Source organism: Rattus rattus, chromosome 4 (genome assembly GCF_011064425.1).
Source record: "Rattus rattus isolate New Zealand chromosome 4, Rrattus_CSIRO_v1, whole genome shotgun sequence".
Taxonomy (NCBI): Eukaryota; Metazoa; Chordata; class Mammalia; order Rodentia; family Muridae; genus Rattus; species Rattus rattus.
This window is the reverse complement of record NC_046157.1, coordinates 129,555,535-129,578,085: the sequence shown is the minus strand read 5'-3', so window position 1 is coordinate 129,578,085 and position 22,551 is coordinate 129,555,535. Positions and strand designations below refer to the sequence as shown.

Sequence of the window (22,551 nt, the reverse complement as noted above, 5' to 3'; positions counted from 1 at the left end):
ATAAGCATGGGCTTACATGGCTCGCTAACTCATTTGGCAGTGCTGCAGGTATAATCTGGCAAAGAGCACAAACTGACAGCTGTAAGTCAATCTACTACAGAGCGAGCACAATGAAAACACAATTCAGAGCTAAAATCCTCACCTCTACCATGATTACACGCCATTCAAAGGGGCACCTTTTCCTAATCACAGAGGTTCAGTATGAGCTATTAGGAGACTTGAATCAAGTTATAACTCAGTTGGAACTAACAGTAATCATTTGCATGCTTGTAATTCTAATTCTAGTACTCAGGAGGCTCAAGCAGGAGAATTAAGAGTTCAAGATCCATGCCAGCTGTGATAACACTTGTCTTCAATCCCAGCACTTGTAGGAGGTGAAGAAAAGTGGATCAAGGCCTGGGCTACTACATAAGACCTTATCTCAAAACCAAAAGACACACCAAAATTGTTCTGATGTACACAAATTTTGAGTCATAATTCTCATCAGGAGGTACTTATTAATGTATTCTTACTAGAACTGTTAGTACTATGTTGAGATTTCATAAAGACCTACCTTAAATGTTCATACTTCCATACACCTTCATCTTGACCTTCAGGTGGTTCAAGAATTTTGTCAATATTGGAGCAGTCTGCCCTTATGTTCTGTTGAATATACTATAAAGAAAGAAGTTCTTAAGGTTAATTAAGTTCGACTGTGTCATGGTTTGTATATGCTCAGCCCAGGATGTGGCACTATTAGAATGTGTGGCCCTGTTGGAGTAGGTGTCTCACTGTGGGTGTGGGCATTAAGACTCTCTTACCCTAGCTGCCTGGAAGTGAGTATTCTGCTAGCTGCCTTCAGATGAAGAGGTAGAACTCTCAGCTCCCCCTGCACCATGCCTGCCTGGATGCTGCCATGTTCCCACCTTGATGATAATGGACTAGACTTCTGAACCTGTAAGCCAGCCCCGATTAAATGTTGTCCTTAAAAGAGTTGCCTTCATCATGGTGTCTGTTCATAGCAGTAAAACCCTAATACATACTAAATGTTAAATTTCATTCTAAGTATGTTTAATTTTTTAGTTTTTGAGACAACATAGCTCTGGATGTCCTGGAGTTTGCTATGTGCAGAGAACCAGAGTTGGTTTGGCTTAGCTACCTTGAGAGGCATATGCCATAGGTTTTTCAATGTGCCTTGCCATTCCTGAGAGATACCAATGCACTCCCTCAGGCAGTAAAGTGTTCAGGACACTTTGTGTTTCTCTGTATGTTCCGTTAGAAGTCAAAGCAGCATAGAAGCTCGACAGGACACTTGATCTTTAGACACTAATCCTGTTTACCCTGTAAAGTTGCAAACATCATCGTATCCTGACAGCTACAAGTATATAGATCCTGGCAATTGCCACCATATTCTCTTTCTAATAAAGGTATACAAAGTCTGACTGCTCTCAATATAATTGCCACAGCTTAAGTCTTGCTGTGGACTCTGCAACCAGCCTTATTCCTCCTGTCCATATTAGGTGACCTTGGCCTGGCAAGATATGGCACTTATAGCTATATAGACCAGGCTGGCCTTGAATGCAGAGATTAGTCTGCCTCTGCCTCCCAAGTGATGGGATTAAAGGCATGTATCACCAAGGCTGCACTCAACAAAAATTCTTGGCCTTCTTAGTAATGAAATTGCAGGCATGTACTAATACAGTGGATTTGAGTTCCTATGTAAACCCCCTGCATTGTGGGAATTGGGGGGAGAGAATGGGTTTGCACTATGCTGCCCAGACTGGCCTAGCATTCAAGTCATCTTTGCACCTCAGCCTCTCACAAGACTCTAGGAACCCTGGAAAGGGTATAAATGCCAGAGCCCTGAGAGAAGTCATAGGTGTTCAGAAGAATCAGACAGGGTTGGGGATTTAGCTCAGTGGTAGAGCACTTGCCTAGCAAGTGCAAGGCCCTGGGTTCTGTCCCAGCTCCGGAAAAAAAAAAAAAAAGAAGAATCAGACAAAGGAGGTGACTGCTGCTCCCCTCTGCTGCTCTTAGTTGCTGTTGTTGTGGTTCAACCAAAAGAAGCTGGAGATATCCTGACACTGAAGACTGAAATGACCCCAAAATTCAACACCCCTAATCAGCAGGAAGTAGCCTATAGAGGTCTATACCCCTTTTTCCCCTCTAACCTTCTTCCTCTCCTACCTAGTATTAGGGGGTTGGAAGGGAAGTAGAGGTATACGAATAAATAATAAATATGCAAAAAATAGCACCAAATATCTGGGGTCTCAGAACATAAAGAGCAGAAAGAACAGACGTCACTGAGCTGGCAGTGAGTGCTTACTGTTCTTCCCAGTAACTCCTTCCCCGAAACTGACAAAGGCTGAAACTCAAAAGTGAATACTATGATGCTGAAATCAGTCTATACAGTGGTTCTCAACCTCTAAAAGGGTCACAACCCCTTTGGGGGTTGTATGGCACTTTCATGAGAGTTCGCCTAAGACCACTGGATATTTACATTGTGATCCACAATAGTAACAAAGTTACAGTTACAAAGTAGCAATAAAATAATTTTATGGTTGGGAGGTCACCACAACATGAGGAAGTATATTAAAGGGTTAGCTAAAGCATTAGGAAGATTAAGAACCACTGGTCCAAGAGAATCTCTCCAGTTCTGGCTCAGGAGTGAAAGAAGCACACCTTAGATGTGAGGCTGAGTTCTCTTCTGGTTTGAGTAAAGCAGTATCCCCAAGAACCTGAGTGTGATGATTATGGTTGTCATCTAACTCCTTTGAGTCACGAAACATTAGGGTCATCCAATCTCAAACAAAAACCTCCAGAACCCCTGGGTATGGGCATTACATGCCTTTGATTTCAACATTCAGGAGGCAGAGGCAGATGGATCTCTGTGAGTTCGAGGCTAGTATGGTATACAGAGCAAGTTCCAAGGAGAGAGAGGGAGGGAGGGAGGGAGAGAGGGGGGGGGGAGAGAGGGGGAGGGGGAGAGAGGGGGGGAGGGAGGGGGAGGGAGGGAGAGAGGGAGAGAGGGGAGAGAGGAGAGAGGAGAGAGGAAGAGGAGAAGAGGAGAGGGAAAGAGAAGAGAAGAGAAGAGAAGAGAAGAGAAGAGAAGAGAAGAGAAGAGAAGAGAAGAGAAGAGAAGAGCTCCAGACCTATGCCTTGAGACAGGTTATTTGTCTGAACTCTAAAGTATTTCATTGTAGTAATACTAAGAGAAAGACTAAAGGAAAAAAGACACATGACCTACAGAAGACATCAACTAGCCATTTCTTTCTCATCAAAAAACATGGAAGAGGGACAGAAAGATGGCTCAGGCACCTGACAAGTTGAGTTTGATCCTGAGATTAACAAGTTGGGAGGAAAGAACCTATTATCTTCAAGCTATCCACTGTCCTCCATACATGTACCCATATATCTCCCTCCCAATAAGTGAATTTTTAAAAATGAAAGAAGTACTAAAAGAACTATCAACCAGAATTCTCTATCTTCCAAAATATCCTTAATAAATGAAGGTAGAGATATTTTCAAATTAAAGAAGATTAAAGACAGATACCATAGCATTTGCTAGTATTGCAAGGTTCTGGACTCTCACTAGCACCAAAAAGAAAACAAGCAAGCAAAAGAAAAGAGAATTCCTAGACAACAAACCATGCTAAAATAAAAACTACTAAAAAGTTCTTCAAGGGAAGAAAAATAGAAGGGAAGTTAAAACATTAGAAGTAACAGAAATTACAAGACAGGGTGATGTAAAACTTTAATCCCAGAACTTGGAGGGCAGAGACAGGAGAACTCTATAAGTTTGAGGCCAACCTGGTCTACACAGTGAAGGCCAGACCAGCAAGAGCTACACAATGAGACCTTATCTCAATCAGATAAAAATAACTCTGAAGTTGGGTATGATGCCTCAAGCCCATAATTCCAGCTCTTGGGAGGTCAAAATGAGTGTCATGATTTCAAGAACAGACCAGGATAGAGATTGAAACTCCATCTCTATAAGCCAGAATAAAAGAAACATTGTGTCAGTGAGAAGGCTCAACAAGAAAAAATGCTTGCTTCACAAGTCAGGTACCCCAAGTTCAATCCCTGAAACCAAAATAAAGCGGAAAAGAGAGAACTATGTCTTTTGACCTCCATACAAGCACCATGGCCAACACTACCTTCATACAGGATAACATATACACAGACAGTAAAATAATGAAGTTAAAAAAAAAAAAAAAATTAGGCTACAAATACATAGTTCAATGGTAAAGAAATTGCCTAGTACCTAAGAAGTGCTTAAATTCACTTTAGTCCTACCAAAGAAAATATCACTGTCTGACTGGATTTCAATGAATGTCTACAGATACATATGGTAATAAAGAGTAAGTAAAAAGTGAGGAAAGGGGCCCATGTAAGGGTAATAAAAACCGTAATAATAAAATACTGATTCTACATAAGTTGACTATGTAATAAAGACTTTAGTAATCTATGCCATCACCAAACGAAACAAAAGAACATAGAATACTCAAAATTACAATTAAAATAATGCTAAAAGGTTCAATTAACCTGTCAAAAGGGGCAAAGTGATTTACAAGAACAAAAAGACAAACGGAGCAAACTGAAGACTAGGGGTAGAACTAGTTAATAAACTACCTGCCTAGCATGCATGAATTTGCATGCAAATTCAAGACCTAGCAACACATAAACCAGATAAGGTGCTGCACACCTCTAATGCCAACACTAGGAAAGTGGATGATTGAGAGGATTGGGGAATTGGTCATCCCTGGCCATTACTTTGAGTTTGAGGCCAGCCTGGCAAACAGGAGGGCTCCCCATCTCCCACTACCACACCACCGGACAGTAGGCTTAGTGGTTAAGAGAGCACTTGTTGCTCTTGCAGAGGACTAGGTTCAGTTCCCAGTACCCACATGGTGACTGACAAGTGCCTGTAACTCCATTTCTGGGGACTCCACAGGCTCCTATACCATGCACCTGGTGCACAGTCATACACTCACAAGACACTGAAACATCACACAAAATAAATTACAAATTTTAAAAATGAGAGAACTGAAAAAAAGTAATAAAAGTTAACCTAAGTCTAAATATATCTATAAATAACTTGATTTTAAATAATATAGAAATAGACAAAGACTAATAAAATGAAAAAATAAAACCCACAGTTCCGTATTGGTTATAGGAAATGTACTTCAAATATGATGGTATTAAGTAGGTCAGCTATAAATGTAGAAATAGCTCAGTGGTAGTGTACTTGCTTAACATGTATGAGGCACTGAGTTTCATTCCCAGCACATGACCTCCTCACTCCCCTAAAAAATAATAAAAATGTTTCTTAACCCATACCTAATCTAATTTATTTCATACCAATTTCTTTGGGTTTTGTTGTTTTGGCTTTTGTTACTGGTTTTGTGGCTTTACAGATATATTTTTCTTTTTTAAATATTACCTTCTTTTTACTATGGTGCTGGGGAATCAAACTTCGTTCCTCAGGCATATTACATTAAGTGCTCTACCACTGAGCCAAACCTCCTGCCCCTGTATATCCTATTTTCTACCATTCTTTTATTTTTTTTCTTATTAACTAAGAACTTTATGTTTTGATTTTATTTACCTCAACTCTTCCCAGGCCCACCCCACCTCCCTATACCCTCACTTCATGTCTTTTTTGATTTAATAATCCATCAACTTCAATTTGTGCTGTTCATACGTTTGTGAGACCTATGAACAGGAGACCTATGTCATGGAGACCTACCAGGAACAATATCTTTAAAGAAAACTAACTCTTCTTCCCTAGAAGCCAACAATTATCAGTAACAATTAAGTTAGGGATAGGATGCTCATGAACTACAAGCTAGAATATTGACTGGCTTGATTTTGTGGCTGGCAACCACAATTAACTCCTTAATTAGCCATGCATAATACTTTTTTCACCAAACTCCTGATTCTATTCAATTTGAAAGGACCACTATTTTCTCATGGGGGTTGGGGGTTAGACCTAACATAGTATAGAAAGTGATTCTCAACAAGACTGTCTAAAAATCTCCCAAGGTACTATTGAAACAAAATATGCTATAGAAGCCCTCCTTGGGAACCAATTCTACACTGGGTCATGAGGTAGTAGTAATGAGCCAAAAGAAAACATCTGTTTTCACATACACTGGAGGGTATAATATGAACATAATCATAAAAAGATACAAATCTCGAAAATATGTTATCAAACGTATAGACACTAAATTAGCTTTATTTCTATTTAGTCATTAATTACTTTTAATTCCTTATACATTCAAATTTCATAACATACTTAATAAAATGAAGTTTGATTACATTGTTAAATGACCATTCCATTAATCCAATGGAATCTGGTTTGTGCCCCCTCACACACAAAATGGGAATATTCAACTATGCCAAAGATATAAAATATTTGTTATGAGTTATAAAAGAAAATTTTATTACCTGCTGAACAGCAAGTGTACTGTCCATTTCATCAAATGATTCATCAGGCCAATTATAGAAATCCTATAAAAGTAAACTCATGGTTAAAGCACATACAGAGTAATAAGGAAGATACAGTAATGCTGCTATAAACATCAACTCTTAATAAAGATCCAAACCTCACACCAGAGTAGAAGAACTGCCTTTACAATGTGATTACCAATGAATTAAATAATCTTAGTCGATATTCTTAAATGGACATCAATAAACTATACATTGTAATTTTTTGCAACTACAGTCCCTCAAATACATTTCTCATTAATCTTTCATGAACTGTTTAACTGGAAAGAAAAGTTCATCACTTTTTGTTTACAACTGTTAGATAACACCCATAAAAGTTGCACTGAAAAAATTTCTTCAAACATCAAAAAAACAAAAAACAAAACCTAAATCAGAGTTTTAAAGAGCTAGCATTATTGGTGAGCAATTTATAACTTTATAACACTATTTTAAACAAACAGTATAAATTACTATTCCAATTACAAATAGAATTTTAAATTTCTAAATAGAAATATGACTCTCATCAAAAAGTATTTATGTAGGAGCTGGGAGATGGTTCAGTGGTTAAGATCAATGGGTGCTCTTCCAGTGGAACCAAGTTCTATTCCCAGCACCCACATGGCAGCTCACCACTGTCTGTTAACTGCAGACCCAGAGGACCAAGTGCCCCCTTTTGGCCTCTGTGAGCATTACATGTACATGGTGCAGACACACACGCAGGCAACTGCTCAAACACAACTGTAATTAAAATCTGTAAATGTTTTTATTCAGAGCTGGGTAAGTTGGAACAGCAGGCATTTTAATCCCCAGTTTGAAGGATGTCATCCAAATAAATTTCTCTTTTTCTTTCAAGACAAGGTTTCTCTATAATAGCCCTAGCTGGCCTGAACTCTGCCTGTCTCTGCCTCCTGAGTGCTGTTAAAGGCATGTACTACCACTGTCCAGCTCCAACTTGTTTTTAAAGATTTATTTATTTATTTATTATATATAAGTACGCTGTAGCTATCTTCAGACACACCAGAAGAGGGCATCAGATATCATTACAGATGGTTGTGAGTCACCATGTGGTTGCTGAGATTTGAACTCAGGACCTCCAAAAGAGCAGTCAGTGCTTGTAATGGCTGAGCTATCTCTCCAGCCCCCAATTTTTTTTTTAAAGGGAATATTTTGTGGCATACCTTGCCTTGGTCTCGAATCCCTTTCTATTTGATTTTTCAGCAAGACTTACATATATATCTCACACCTTCCTTTTTTTGTTTTTTTCAGAGATTGAACCTGGGGTCTTATGTATATTAGGAAAATGTTCTACTATTAAGCTCTATTTCCAGTCTTTTTTATACTTTTCATTTTCACTAAATTTTACAGACTGGCCTTGAACTTGCAATCTTCCTACCTCAATCTCTCTACATAGCTGGGATTACAGACCAGTGCCCAGGCATGCATGGCTCCTATATATCTTTAAAAAGCAGCATAATTCCTGGCATAGGCCTAGTCTTCAACAAATGTCTCTAAGCTAAAATGATCTCAGGGAGGGGGAAGATTCTTAAACCAATGACCTTACTAACCAATGACTTTACTAACCAACAAAAGTAAATTGAGGAAAAATCAGAGGGGAAAACTCTAGAATGCAGTGTATAACACCTTATGATTAAAGTTTAAGAAAATGAAAAGTAGTTGGGTAGCTCATGTCTATAATCCCAGAACAGAGTAGGAGATCACTGTTCAAGTTCAAGGCCAGCCTGAGCTATAAAGTGAATCCTAGGCTAGGCAGGGCTACAGTGTGTACAGTGTGAAACCTTGTTCCAATTCCCTCCCCACAAAAAAAAAAAAGGAAGAAAGATTAGCTTAGTGGTTAAGCTGGTCTTTCAGAGGACCCAGGTAAGATACCCAGCACCCACATTGTAGCTCACAATTGACTGTAATTCCAATTCTAGGGTATCTGATGTCCTCTTCTACCCTGCTCAGGCCAATGCAGGCACGTGGTTCACAGGCAAAACATTCATATATAGAAAATAATTATTTTTTAAAAGACTAAGGACGGGCTATGGGTGGTGGTGGTAACATGTCTTTAATCCTAGTACTCGAGAGGTACTGGCAGGTGGACCTAGAAAAAAGCCAAGGCTACAGAAAGAAACCCTGTCTCAACAAACCAAACCAAACCAAAGATTAAGGAAGGAAAGAAGCATATTTATGGATATAATGCATATATTAAGCCATGTGTGGTAGTACAAACCTATAATCCCCATACAAGAGAGGCTGAGACAAAAGACAGTTGGAAACCAGCTTGATCTACCAATCAAGTATCAAGGCCAACCAGAGCTAGAAAGTCTCAAAAACAAAAATACAACAACAAAAACAGATAAATAATTCCAGCACTTGGGAGGTAGAGGGGAAGTTGATCAGTTCAAAATAATCTTCAGCTATATAGAGTTCAAGGCCAGTCTAAACCATGTAAGACTGTCTCAAAAATGGATGGGAAATGAGGAAGCATGCATAGTAAAAATATCTAGAAAAAACTAGAGGAATAATTACAATAGGCAGTGGTAATGGCAGACTCATAAGTGATGAGAATAAACTGAATGCTCAGCCATAAATGGGCATCTGCTTCACCCCTCCAGTGCCATAAATGGGCATCTGTATCAACCCCATTACTGAAAAACATCATGGAAGAAGGAACAGCAAAAAATCTAACAACTCCTAGGGCAGTGGTGGCAGTGCATGCCGCTAGTCCCAATACTGGAGAGGCAGAAGCAGGTGCGTCTCTGAGTTCTAGGATAGCCAGGCTAGACAGAGAAACCCTGTCTTGAAGGAGAGAAAAAAAAAAAATCTAAAAAGAACTGGAGGAAGTAGTGGACTGTTGTGAGACACTGTCCTGGGCATGACATGGCCACTGCTCTCTTAAACTCAAAGCATACGAGGTCTGTCTGGGGAAAGGCTCAGGGGATTCTTCCCCAACTAAGACCCAAGTATCTATAAGCAGCTGTTAAGGGCAACAGATATCTTAAAATAACTTGAAACTATTTAAGAATGTTAACATGATTTAAAGCAAATAAAAATCATTTTTAAAAAACGTAGGGCTGGAGAGATGGCTCAGTGGTTAAGAGCACTGACTATTCTTCCAGAGGTCTTGAGTTCAAGTCCCAGCAACCACATGGTGGCTCACAACCATCTGTAATGGGATCTGATACTCTCTTCTGATGTGTCTGACGACAGCTACAGTGTACTCATATACATGAAATAAAATCTTTTTTAAAAAATGTGAAGACTACAGGGGCTAGAGAGAGCCCTCAGTAGTTAAGAACACTTACTGCTCTTACAGAGGATCTGGTTTTAGTTCCCTATCAGGTGACCAACTGTAGTTGGCCTACGACCACAGTTCCAATTGATCAAATGTTCTCTTCTGGCTTTCATGGGTACCTGCATTCATATGGTACACAAAACTCACACAGGCATGCAATACACATTAATAAAAAATAAATTTTAAGAAAGTAAAGATTTGGGGTTGGGGATTTAGCTCAGTGGTAGAGCGCTTGCCTAGGAAGCGCAAGGCCCTGGGTTCGGTCCCCAGCTCCGAAAAAAAGAACCAAAAAAAAAAAAAGAAAGTAAAGATTATAGATTATTTTGCCTTTAAAATATTAGTGAGGGGCTGAGGAGAGGTGGCTTCTTGGGTAAGAGCACTTGTTGCACAAACATGAGGACCTGAGTTCAAATCCCCAGCACCACATTTTTTTAAAAAGCCAGGCAAGATAATGCTAGAGGGAAGCAGACAGACATCTGAGTTCAAGGCCAGTCTGATCTGCATAGCAAGTTCTGAATAAGCCAAGACTTCATAGAATGACCCTATCTCAAAAACACAAAACAGGAGGCAGAGAAAGGCAGATCTCTCTGAGTTCAAGGCCAGCCTAGACTAGAGAGTGATCCTGTCAAAGACCAAGAGAGGCAGAGTGAAGGAGGGTACCAAGCACAAGGGGCTAGCTATCAAGCAAGTCAGACAACCAGTCAGCTACACATGCCTCTAATCTCAGCATGGACAAAGACAGGCAGTTCCAAGGACTCTCTAGCTAGCTAGTCACCCTTGCTGATGAAACCTTAAACGTTGGGTCCAATCAGAGACCCTATCAAAAGCAGTAAGGCACAGAATGAGATTAATCTTTCTTAGGTCTCCATGCACACCTACAGAGAAGACACCCACACATGCACACACAACTTTTAAAGATTAAAATTATTAGCAAAAAATGAAAAATATTAGCAAACCAGTAGTGATGATACACACATGTAATCCCTTCATTTGGAATCTAAAGTAGGATTATCAAGAAGTCAAGGCTTACAGAAGCTACACAGTGGGTACCAGGACAGTCAGGCTTATATGTAAGACCCTGCCTCAAAACAAAGTCAATAGTGTTGGTTCACAAAGGAGGAAGAGGAATTCAAGGTCATCCTTGGCTATACAGTAAGTTTCAGGCCAGCCTGGACTACATGAGACAAACAAACAAATGAGCAAACATGTATTGTATAGAAGATATAGATACAGATATAGATATATGAGGAAGCTGTGGCAAGGGACCCAAGAATCCGAGGCCAATCTAGACTCCACAGAAAGTTTTATACCAGCCCAAGATAAAAAGCAAAAGTGTCTCAAAGAAAAAAAGGAAAAAGAAGTTAACACATTATGAAATATTTTGCCATTTAACTGTGACATTCATTAGGAGAAAAAAATCCAGCCTAATAAATGTTCTCATTCATCGGTGATGATGGCACATGAACAGCACCTGAGAGGCAGAAGCAGGTGGAGCTTGTTAGTTCCAGGCCACATTTATAAATAGATAAAGAAGCAAATAAATGTGCTCATTTAATTCAGTCAATAGATTTTAAAAACCAACCAAATATTATCTATGTTCTAGTCTAACTTTTAAATGTTCTGCAGCACATGCCTGACTCTAGCACTCAGGAAGTGGAGGCAGGGTGAGAAGTCATTCTCAGTCACTCACCTCTCTGTTCAAGGCCAGTCAGCCTGGCATACATGAGACCATGAGCTCCTCCCACCCCCCAAAGCATATGCCACATACTACTCATATGTAACACAGTAACACAATACACTTCATTTTGGTACAGGCCTATTTTAGTGAAGAAAAGGTATGTGATAAACAGCAAAGGTTGCTTAAAAAAGCAGTTTTTTCTTTTAATCCTCTTTTTTCTCTATTACATTTTATTTAACCTTTTCATAAAGTGGGAAATCGAAAAATTATTCACTTGACTTACTCATAACAGCATAGCAAAAGGACATACTGCAGTGTTTAAACAATTTTTCCTCTAAGGATACAGCTGAGACACAAGTGCACACTTAATTTACCACAGGAAAAGTCCTGGATTTAATTCCAAGAATTTTTTAAAAAGGAAGCAATCACTTAAAAATTAGAAAAAATGTTGCCTATGCACAATAATAGTTATCTGAAAACCCTTAGAAAGAAGAGTTGTTAAACAGTAAAAAGTATACATAGTATACAAATTGCCAACAGAATCAAGGCAACTGACGACCCATGACTTTTTTTGTTTTTTGTTTTTCAAAGCAATTCTCTAAGGCTAGGGATGTAGCTCAATTGATAGAGTTGTCATTTCCCAAAACTGTATAAGCCCTGAATGGTGGTATGCACTGTAATTCTAGCCCCAGAGTAGTAGAAAACAGGAGGACCCAAGAATCCAAGGTCACCTTCAACTATATAGTATAATTCGAGGGTAGCCTGACTTTGAGAACCTTCTCAAAATCAACTACAAATCGCAATTCTCTAAATTGGATGCGGTAGTGGGAGGCAGAGGCAGGTGGATCTCTTGAGTTCCAGGCCAACCTAGTCTACAGAACTACTGCCGGGAAAGCCACGGCTACCGAGGGAAACCCTGTCTCAAAAAGAAAAAGAAAAGAAGAAAAGAAAGGAAAACAATAATTCTCTAAAACTAGGTAGCATTAAGTATTTTGATTTTCACTTACCCTAAACCTTTTCAAAAGAAAAGGTTTACTCAGTACATGGTTTGAGGCAGCAGGCTGGGCAGCAACAAGAACACAGCCTGCTAAAATTACATTTTAAACATATCTCTTCTGATTTTAGAACATCTACTCAATGACAGGCCATTTCCGCCAACCGATTAATCCTATCAAATCTGAATGTCAACTTGTGTTTTGTTTTGGTTTTTTTTGTTTGTTTTTTGTTTGTTTTGTTTTTTTTTACCGTGAGGCATCCCAGGCTTGCAAATCCTAAGGAGCACCAATTTACTCCCCAACAGTGCCCTACTAAAAGGGCTACTAGGGTATTTTGGTGTCTCATAATCAGTTCATTCCCACACGCATTAGCAAGGAAATTCGTAAGGCATGACATGTAACAAGTCACAACCTGGTGGCGAAAACTTGCTGGACCAGAGAACAGCAACAGGGAAGCAGAAGGGAGTGGTGGCAAAGACAAACAGGAGGATAACGCACACTATTGCCACCTGCATCCGGCTAGACAAACTGGATGGAGCCGACCTGCAGGTACGTCACCCGCCAAGCTTGCTCCGGGTGAGGTGGGCAGTGTTTACAGCCCTCGACGCCGGCGGTCCTGATGCAGGGAGGGCCCCAGGTCCTCAGCTGGCCCACCCTACACGCGGGCGCCGTCAGCTGCCACTCACAGCAGGCAGCGCAGCAGCAGTCGCCGGTGACAGGCGCCAGCCCCGGGTCTCGGCGGATACGCCAGGGTCCTGAGCCTATCAGGCCTCCAGGGCGGCCGGCGCTGGCTCTGCTGCCTCAGGGGCCGCGGCTCCGGAAGCGCAGGCCAGCCACCACCGCCACAGCCCCCACCCGTCCTCCCTGGCCTCTCCTGGACAGAGTCCCGCCAGCAGGAGAGCCTCGGCTCGGCCCCGCGAACTCCTTGACAGGAAAGCTATGGGGACTATACCTGCGCCTTGGTGCCTGGCCTGTTCCGCCTCAGCACTGCCGTCCCCTCCGCCATGACCATAGTGCCAGAGTCTGGGCGGCTGGCGTCGGTACCCGGATGTGGGGGCCGGCAGCTAGCGCGGGGGGCGGGGCACGGCGGCTCTGTGCTGCGGCTGCGGGGAGGGGCGGCAGCCTGCGGAACAGCCGCCGCCCGCGCGGGGCAGGATGGGAAGAGTACCGAACAAGCAGCCCTGGCGGAGGGAGGAGCACACAAGGAACAGCCAGAGAAGCTTTGCCAAGGCTGAAAAGGAATGTGCGACCGGAAGCTGGGCTTGAGAACGGCTTCCAAGGTCTGTGGTGCGGGTGACCAAAACCTGCGTCACTTGTGGCTGTTTGTCCTTCGACTGTCTATAGACTGGAAGGGCAGTTTGCACAATAGTGACCATCCCAGTAAAGCGAAATGAGAACATAATTCTTCAAAACCACATCAGAAGTTAAGGAACAGAACATCCCAGATAATCTGGGAATTTTTTATAGAATCTTCATGAAATTACCCAATCTGGAATCAGATTGGCCGGGTCGGTTTAAGGGGAAGACAGGAGGCACTGATAAACCTTGCGTCTATGGTCTTCTCACTTAAAAGTCAAGGACTCTTTCAATGACAAGTTGATTTTCGTAGATAATAGACTCAATGCTAAATTAAAAAAAATAAATAAAAGATGCCCATCATGAGATAGAAAGTGCACATCTGTTATTGTGCGTTAGAGTTAAAATAAGCTCTCATTTTTGCAAGTCAGAAGCAGGAGGAAATGAATAGTCCTTGATGGTTTTTATAAATTCTATATCTTAACAAAATTCCAAGTTTCTCCTGTTTTAAGTGTGGTGGTTTTTTGTTTGTTTTCTTTTGTTTTTGTGTTTTCCTTTTTTGGAGACAGTCTCTCCCTGATGTTCCTTGAACTCAAGTGATCTGTCTTGAGTGCTGGGTTTAATGGAGCATGCCTGACCAGACTTAGAGGTTCATGTTTGTAATCCAACTCAGGGAGTTCCAGGTGATCAGGAATCTTTTTCTGAACACCTCGGGCACACACAAGTAAAATGCTTACACGCATTAAATAAACAAACAAATAAACAAGAAAAAAGTCAAAAGAATTGTTTAGAATTCAAAACCAGCATGGGCTGTATAGAGAGTTCCAGGCCAGGCAGGGCTACAAAGCAAGACTTCAGTCTTCTCTCAATCTTTCCCAAAATAAGAAAGAGATGACAGCACTTTTACCAGGATCTTTTTTTTTTTTTTCCAAACAAGAAAGGTTTGTTTTGGCTTACAATACTACGGAATACCTGGTAAGGAAGTTGTGGACACTGGGTAGGTAGGTGCCCCACAACCTCTGTAATGGGCATCAGATACCTTCTTCTGGTGTGTCTGAAGACAGCAACAATGTATCCACATACATGAAATGAATACATCTTTTAAAAAAATAAAAAGAGGCTGGTCGAAAAAAGGGGGGGATTATACAACCCCCCAATAGCATCTCAAACTGAAGACCAAGTGTTCAAACATAGGAGCTGGTTGGGCATAGTGGGACCATTCCCAGCACTCAGGAGGCAGATGCAGGCTGGTCTCTGTGAGTTCAAAGTATACCTGGTCTACAAAGAGTTCAAGGACAGCCAGGAGTACATAGTGAAACCCTATCTTTAAACAACAATAATAAAAATCAACCAAGGAATTGCCTCATTCAGATTGGCCTATAGGTATCTCTGTGGAGCACTGTCTTTATCAATGACTGATGTGGGAGGGCCCAGCCCACTGTGGGTGATACCACCCCTGGGCAGGTGGTCCAGCACTGTATGGGAAATTTTACAAACTGAGCAAACCCTGGGGAACAACCAGTAAGCACTGTTCGTTCATGGCCTCTGCTTCAGTTTTTTCCTCCAGGTTCCCAACTTAAGTTTCTGCCCTGCCCTTCCTCAGTGATGTATTGTTACCCAGAAGTGTAATATGAAATAAACCCTTTCCTCTCCTAGGTTGGTGTTGGTCATTGCTTTGTCATAGTAAGAGACAAGCAAGCTAGGACAGTATGTTCGAATGCATATGACATGGGTATGCAGACAGCTGTCCTCGGAGGCCAGGAAAGGGTGTCAGATCCTCCAGGCCTAGAGTTACAAGCAGTTGTGGGCTGCTTGAAATGGTTGCTTGAACCAAACCCAGGTCCTGTAGGACAGGATTCACAAATTCTTATCATTAGTGCTTTCCCAGAGTACTGAGAACTCTGGACAGATAATACTTAAGTATTGTCTCTCTACTAGAGAGAGGGGAAGGATCTGTAAGAGAGCAGAGGGCTAGGTATGACCTCCATCTTTAAGCAATTCCACTTCACTCTGAGGATCAACTTTAATGAATCTTTTTTTTAATATTTATTTTATTTATATGAGCACACCGTTGCTCTCTTCAGACACACCAGAAGAGGGCATCAGATCCCGTTACAGATGGTTGTGAGCCACCATGTGATTGCTGGAAATTGAACTCAGGACCTCTAGAAGAGCAGTCAGTGCTTTTTTTTTTTCCTCTCTTTTTTTTTGGAGCTGGGGACCGAACCCAGGGCCTTGCGCTTGCTAGGCAAGTACTCTACCACTGAGCTAAATCCCCAACCCCCAGTCAGTGCTCTTAACTGCTGAGCCATCTCTCCAGCCTGAGGATTAACTTTAAAATTTTCAGATTGTGTGTACTTTCCCTGAGTGTAGATAGCAATCATTTGTAGATGAAGACCATTAATGTACTCTTAATCCCAGGCTTGCTAAATGATTCTAGCCCATTTAAAGACAGAGAGAGAAAAAAGAAATGTATGTAGTAAATGTTCAGTCCCAAATAGCATGAGCTATTTGGGAGGCATAGGCAGAAGGATCAAGAATGCAAGGCCACCCTGGGCTGCATGAGACTGTCTCAAGACAATAAATTCAACTCATTCCCTTTGAAAAGTCCAATAAATTTGTATGGTGATGTCAACCCTGGCCTTTCTCACAGGAAGAACCTTGCTCTTTAGAGCTGGCTGAAGAGTTTCTACTTCACAACCTTCACATTTCCATTCCGCCCCGTCTGCAGATGCTGATCTCCAAACTGAAGAGCTTTGTAGCAGAGTAAGTTGAGGGAAGGATGGAAGAAAATTATAAAAAGAATAAAGTCGAGAGTGAAGCTTCAGCTTAGTGGTACAGTCAGTGCTGGCCCAGAAAGTAAAAAGCCTTGGGGTCCATCCTCAGCAATAAAAGAAAGAGATAGGGCTGGGGAAGGAGGAGGAAAAGAGGGAAAGAGAGGAGAGAAAGAGCAAGAATCTTCTTAATCACTGTCTCTTTCTTCAGGCCAGAGAGACAGCTCAGTAATTAAAAGTATGTACTGCTCTTACAGAAGACCCAGTTCCAGTTCCCAGCACCCACAGGGTGGCTCCCAAGTGCCTGTAACTGCAGCTGCAGAGGACCTAATGTCCTCTTCTGGCCTTTATGAGAACATGCACAAACATGCCCACACACATACACACAGACATCCCCATGCCCAGACACACTGTCTTAGGTCATCACTGCTGTGATGAAACCCAATGAACAAAAAGGGAGGGAGGGGTTTAGTTGGCTTCCATATTCTGAAGTACAATCAACTGAGGGAAGTCAAAGGAGAAACGAGCCGAGAAAGAAATTAGGGAAACGACACTCTTCATAGTGTCCCAAATAATATGAAATGCCTCTGTATGACTTTAACCAAGCAAGTGAAAGATCTGTATGATAAGAACTTCAAGCCTCTGGAGAAAGAAGTTGAAGAAGACCTCAGAAGATGGAAAGATCTCCCATGCTCATGGATTGGTTAGGACAAAACGGCAACCAACAGATTGGGAAAAGATCTTTATCAATCCTACAACAGATAGAGGCCTTATATCCAAAATATACAAAGAACTCAAGAAGTTAGACCGTGAGGGAGACAAATAACCCTATTAAAAAATGGGGTTCAGAGCTAAACAAAGAATTCACAGCTGAGGAATGCCGAATGGCTGAGAAACACCTAAAGAAATGTTCAACATCTTTAGTCATAAAGGAAATGCAAATCAAAACAACCCTGAGATTTCACCTCACACCAGTGAGAATGGCTAAGATCAAAACTCAGGTGACAGCAAATGCTGGCAAGGATGTGGAGAAAGAGGAACACTCACTCCTCCATTGTTGGTGGGATTGCAGACTGGTACAATCATTCTGGAAATTAGTCTGGAGGTTCCTCAGAAAATTGGACATTGAACTACCTGAGGACCCAGCTATACCTCTCTTGGGCATATACCCAAAAGATGCCCCAACATATAACAAAGACACATGCTCCACTATGTTCATAGCAGCCTTATTTATAATAGCCAGAAGCTGGAAAGAACCCAGATGCCCTTCAACAGAGGAATGGATACAGAAAATGTGGTACATCTACACAATGGAATATTATTTAGCTATCAAAAACAATCACTTTATGAAATTCATAGGCAAATGGAGGGAACTGGAAAATATCATCCTGAGTGAGGTAACCCAATCACAGAAAAGCACACATGGTATGCACTCATTGATAAGTGGCTATTAGCCCAAATGCTTGAATTGCCCTAGATGCACACACAGAACACATGAAACTCAAGACGGATGATCAAAATGCAAATGATTCACTCCTTTTTTAAAAGGGGAACAAGAATACCCTTGGCAGGGAATAGGGAGGCAAAGATTAAAACAGAGGCAGAAGGAACACCCATTCAGAGCCTGCCCCACATGTGGCCCATACATACACAGCCACCCAATTAGACAAGATGGATGAAGCAAAGAAGTGCAGGCCGACAGGTACTGGATGTAGATCTCTCCTGAGAGACACAGCCAGAATACAGCAAATACATAGGCGAATGCCAGCAGCAAACCACTGAACTGAGAACGGGACTCCCGTTGAAGGAATCAGAGAAAGGACTGGAAGAGCTTGAAGGGGCTCGAGACCCCATATGAACAACAATGCCAACCAACCAGAGTTTCCAGGGACTAAACCACTACCCATGGACTGACCCTGGGCTCCAACCTCATAGGTAGCAATGAATAGCCTAGTAAGAGTACCAGTGCAAGGGGAAGCCCTTGGTCCTGCTAAGACTGAACCCCCAGTGAACATGATTGTTTGGGGGGGCGGTAATGGGGGGAGGATGGGGAGGGGAACACCACATAGAAGGGGAGGGGGATGTTGGCCCGGAAACCGGGAAAGGGAATAACAATCAAAATGTAAATAAGAAATACTCAAGTTAATAAAGAAAAAAAAAATCCTGATTCTCAAGCCTGCTGTTTAGTAAGATTTCTTCATTTGCAATGAAGACTGTGTTCAGCAGTTCCTTTCCTTGTCTCACAGAGTAATTAAACCCTATTGGCAGAATAGACATGGGTAGGACAGGTCGTGCCTGCCCGAAAGCCAGGGAGGCTGCCTGCAGACATTCTGTGTTCCTGCAGATCCAATCTCCATCACAGCCTTCCCTGCCCCCCAATTCCATCTCCTGTGGATCCCACAGATCTTCCCCTTCTAACCTTCTACTTTTCACTTATTGCTTTGTCCCAGACCCCAACTAGAGCAGGCACCTTCTGCTTACCCAAGGGATGCTCCTCCCAGGGCAACAAGTAGACTGAAGGCAGACCCACACCTCTCCTACTACTCCTGAGATCCAATCCTCCAAGTCTCATCGAGTACTCTGTAATAGGAACTGCTGTGGTTTTCCTTTCTCTTTATTTTTTGTTTTTATGGGAAACTCGAGAGTTATTTATTTTTATTTATATGAGTACACTGCAGCTGTCTTCAGACACATACCAGAAGAGTGCATGGGATCCTGTTACAGATGGTTGTAAGCCATCATGTGGTTGCTAGGGATTGAACTCAGGACCTCTGGAGGAGCAATTAGTGCTCTTACCCCCTGAGCCATCTCTCCAGCTCTGTGGTTTTCCTTTCCTCTCTGAGCCCATCCCCTAGAAATCACAAAGACCTTCTCACCAAACTCATCCCAGTACCCCAGCCTCCAACATCAGCAGGCATTCCCTGTAAATACACTAACTAAACAGCACAGAAAACAGGCAAAACAGCCACCACACTCTCCAAAAGCCCAGAGAGAAAACAGGAACTGCAGAGGCAAGCTTCACCAACAGAATATAAAAGATGGACGGGGGCTGGAGAGATGGCTCAGTGGTTAAGAGCACTGACTGTTCTTCCAGAGGTCCTGAGTTCAAATCCCAGCAACCACATGGTGGCTCACAACCATCTGTAATAGGATCTGATGCCCTCTTCTGGTGTGTCTGAAGACAGCTACACTGTAATCATATACATAAAATAAATAAATCTTTAAAAAAAAAAAGATGGACGGGAAAAATCTCATGTGTTAAAGATACAATAAAAGAAATTAAAAGATGGGTCAACAAATGTTAAATCTGAAAAACTCCTGACACAAAGCATCCAGGAAATGTGAGACTCTATAAAAAGATCAAACATAAGAATAATTGGAATGGAGGAAAGAGAAGAATTCCAGCTCAAAGGCCCAGAAAATATTTTCAATAAAATCATAGATGAAAAATTTTCTAATCTAAAGAACGAGATGCCTATCAAGTTACAAGAAGCATACAGAATATCAGGTTGACTGGACCAGAAAATAAAGTCCACTTACCACATAATAATCAAAATACCAAACATTCAAAACAAAGGAAGAATGATAACAGCTGCAAAGGGAAAAGGCCAAGTAACATACTGAGGCAGACTTATTAGAATTAATTCTTAGTGGATACTCAAAAGGCCTGAAGGACTTGGACAGATGTGCTGCAGACTCTAAGACCACAGATGCCAGCACTGACTTCTAAACCCAACAAAATTCTGAAATACCATGAATAGAGAAAATAAGATACGTCATGATAAAGTTAAATTTAAACAATATCTATTTACAAAATGACCCTATACAGGGTATATAAAGAAAATGCCAACCCAAGGAGGTTAACTACACTCATGGACTCACAGGAAATAAAAAATTCAGACCTCCAAAATCAAAGTACACACACACACCACACACACACACATACACACACACACAGCATCACCACCACTACCACCGCCAACTACTACTACAACAAAGAAATAACAGGAACCAACACTCATTGATCAATTCATCAATAAAAAGACACAGACTAACAGAATGGATGGGGAAATAGGATCAATCCTTCTGTTGCATCCAAGAAACACACCTTAATATCAATGATAGACATTATCTCATGGTAAAGAGTTGGAAAAAGATTTTCCAAGCAAATGGACCTAAGAAGCAAGCTGTTATAGCCATTTTTTTAAGATTTATTTTTTATTATATATAAGCACACTGTAGCTGTCTTCAGACACACCAGAAGATCTCATTATAGATGATTGTGAGCCACCATGTAGTTACTGGGATTTGAACTCAGAACCTCTGAAAGAGCAGTCAGTGGTCTTAACCACTGAGCCATCTCTCTAGCCCTGTTGTAACCATTTTAATATCTGAGAAAATAGATTTCAAAACTATTTCAAAAGAAATAGGGAAGGATACTGCATACTCATCAAAGGAAAGAACCACCAAGATGACATTTCTATACTTAACATCTATGCCCCTAAAAATAAGGGCACCCAAGTTTGTAAAAGAAACAGTTTTACAGCCTAAATCATATAATGATCCTCACACACTGTCTTAGTTTGGGTTTCATTGTGGTGAAGAGACACCATGCCCAAGGGGAAGTCTTTTTTTTTTTTTAAGATTTATTTATTTATTTATTTATTTATTTATTTATTTAAGTACATGGTTTCAGACACACCAGAAGAGGGCATCAGATCCCATTAAAGATGGTTGTGAGATACCATGTGGTTGCTGGGAATTGAACTCTGGAAAAGCAGTCAATGCTCTTAATCGCTGAGCCATCCCTCCAACCCCAAGAGAATTCTTATGAAGGAAAATATTTAATTGGAGTTGGCTTATAGTTTCAGAGGTTCAGTCCATTATCATGATGGGAAGCATGGTAACATCCAGGCAGGCATGGTGCTGGAAGAGCCAAGAGTTCTGCATCTTGACCTGAAGGCAACCAGAATGAGACTGTCTTCCAGCTCGAAGGAGGGTCTCTTCCTCACTGGGCAGAGCTTGAGCACAAGGAGACCTCCAAGTCCACCTATTCAGTGACATAGGTCCAACAAGGTCACACCTATTCCAACAAGGCCACACCTTCTAATAGTGCCACTTCCTATGGGCCAAGCATATTCAAATCACCATATTCTACTCCCTGGTCCCCATAAGCTTGTTCAAATACATGAGCTTATGGGGGACATACATAGCCATAGCATAATGCAAAGTACATTTAGTCTCATTTCAAAACTCCCCATAGTCAATCACTGCTGGGGGCCAGCCCGGCAGCCTTTTGAGGAGCTGAGGTGGAACACAGAGTTGGATGAAAGCCAAAGACCGATGATTTCTGCCCTTGTAATTCTTTCTAACTGTACTGGGGGTTAGATGCTGATGGCTTCTGGAAACTTAATACTCTCTTGCCCATTCTTTTCTCTTTAACTCTCTGTGCTTGAATAAGTGCTGGGGAAACTTAACTCTTTGTTGCTTAAATAAGTGCTGGAGAACTACAAAAAGGATTTATTTTTAATGCTCTTTTCTCTGGTTGAGTCAACCAGGAATTTCTTGCTGGCCAGCCTTGAGGCGCTGAGCTCATTAATTCTTTTGAACCAGAGGGAAAATAAAGGGAAGGAAAGAAGCCACTTACACAGACAATGCATACTCCAGGTGAACGGAAAATGGCTATGCCACCTTTATTGCTATCAGCCTTTTAATAGTTTTTTTCTTTTAATAGCTTTTTTTAATAGCTTTTTTAAACAAAAAGTTTTCTATGTAAGAAAGAATTACCTCACAGATAAAATGTTACCTAAAAGGAGAGTTTCAGAAGGGTATCAGTAACAAGTTCAGGGCTGGAGAAATGGCTCAGTGGTTAAGAGCCATCATGAAAATGCGTATTCAAAATGACCAAGATTCGGGCTGGATTTAGCTCTCAGTGGTAGAGCGCTACCTAGGAAGCGCATAAGGCCCTGGGTTCGGGTCCCCAGCTCCGAAAAAAAAAAAGAACCAAAAAAAAAAAAAAAATGACCAAGATTCTATGTCACA

At 41.4% G+C, this 22,551-nt stretch overlaps 1 protein-coding gene across 2 annotated transcripts in view; it reads right to left on the bottom strand.

Moving 5' to 3' along the window:
- LOC116899391 (10 kDa heat shock protein, mitochondrial) overlaps window positions 1–22,551 on the bottom strand; it is a 47,924-nt gene that overhangs the window by 10,548 nt on the left and 14,825 nt on the right. Inside the window, exons 1-3 of one of the 2 annotated variants that reach the window (XM_032901114.1) lie at window positions 13,392–13,518; window positions 6,430–6,492; window positions 554–654 (exon numbers count right to left, since the gene is read on the bottom strand). In XM_032901114.1, the coding sequence (XP_032757005.1) occupies window positions 554–654; window positions 6,430–6,492; window positions 13,392–13,451 (224 nt within the window). In that variant the 5' untranslated portion in view covers window positions 13,452–13,518. Of the gene's footprint in view, window positions 1–553; window positions 655–6,429; window positions 6,493–13,391; window positions 13,519–22,551 lie in introns of those variants that run through there. The other variant, XM_032901116.1, reaches the window with a different exon arrangement.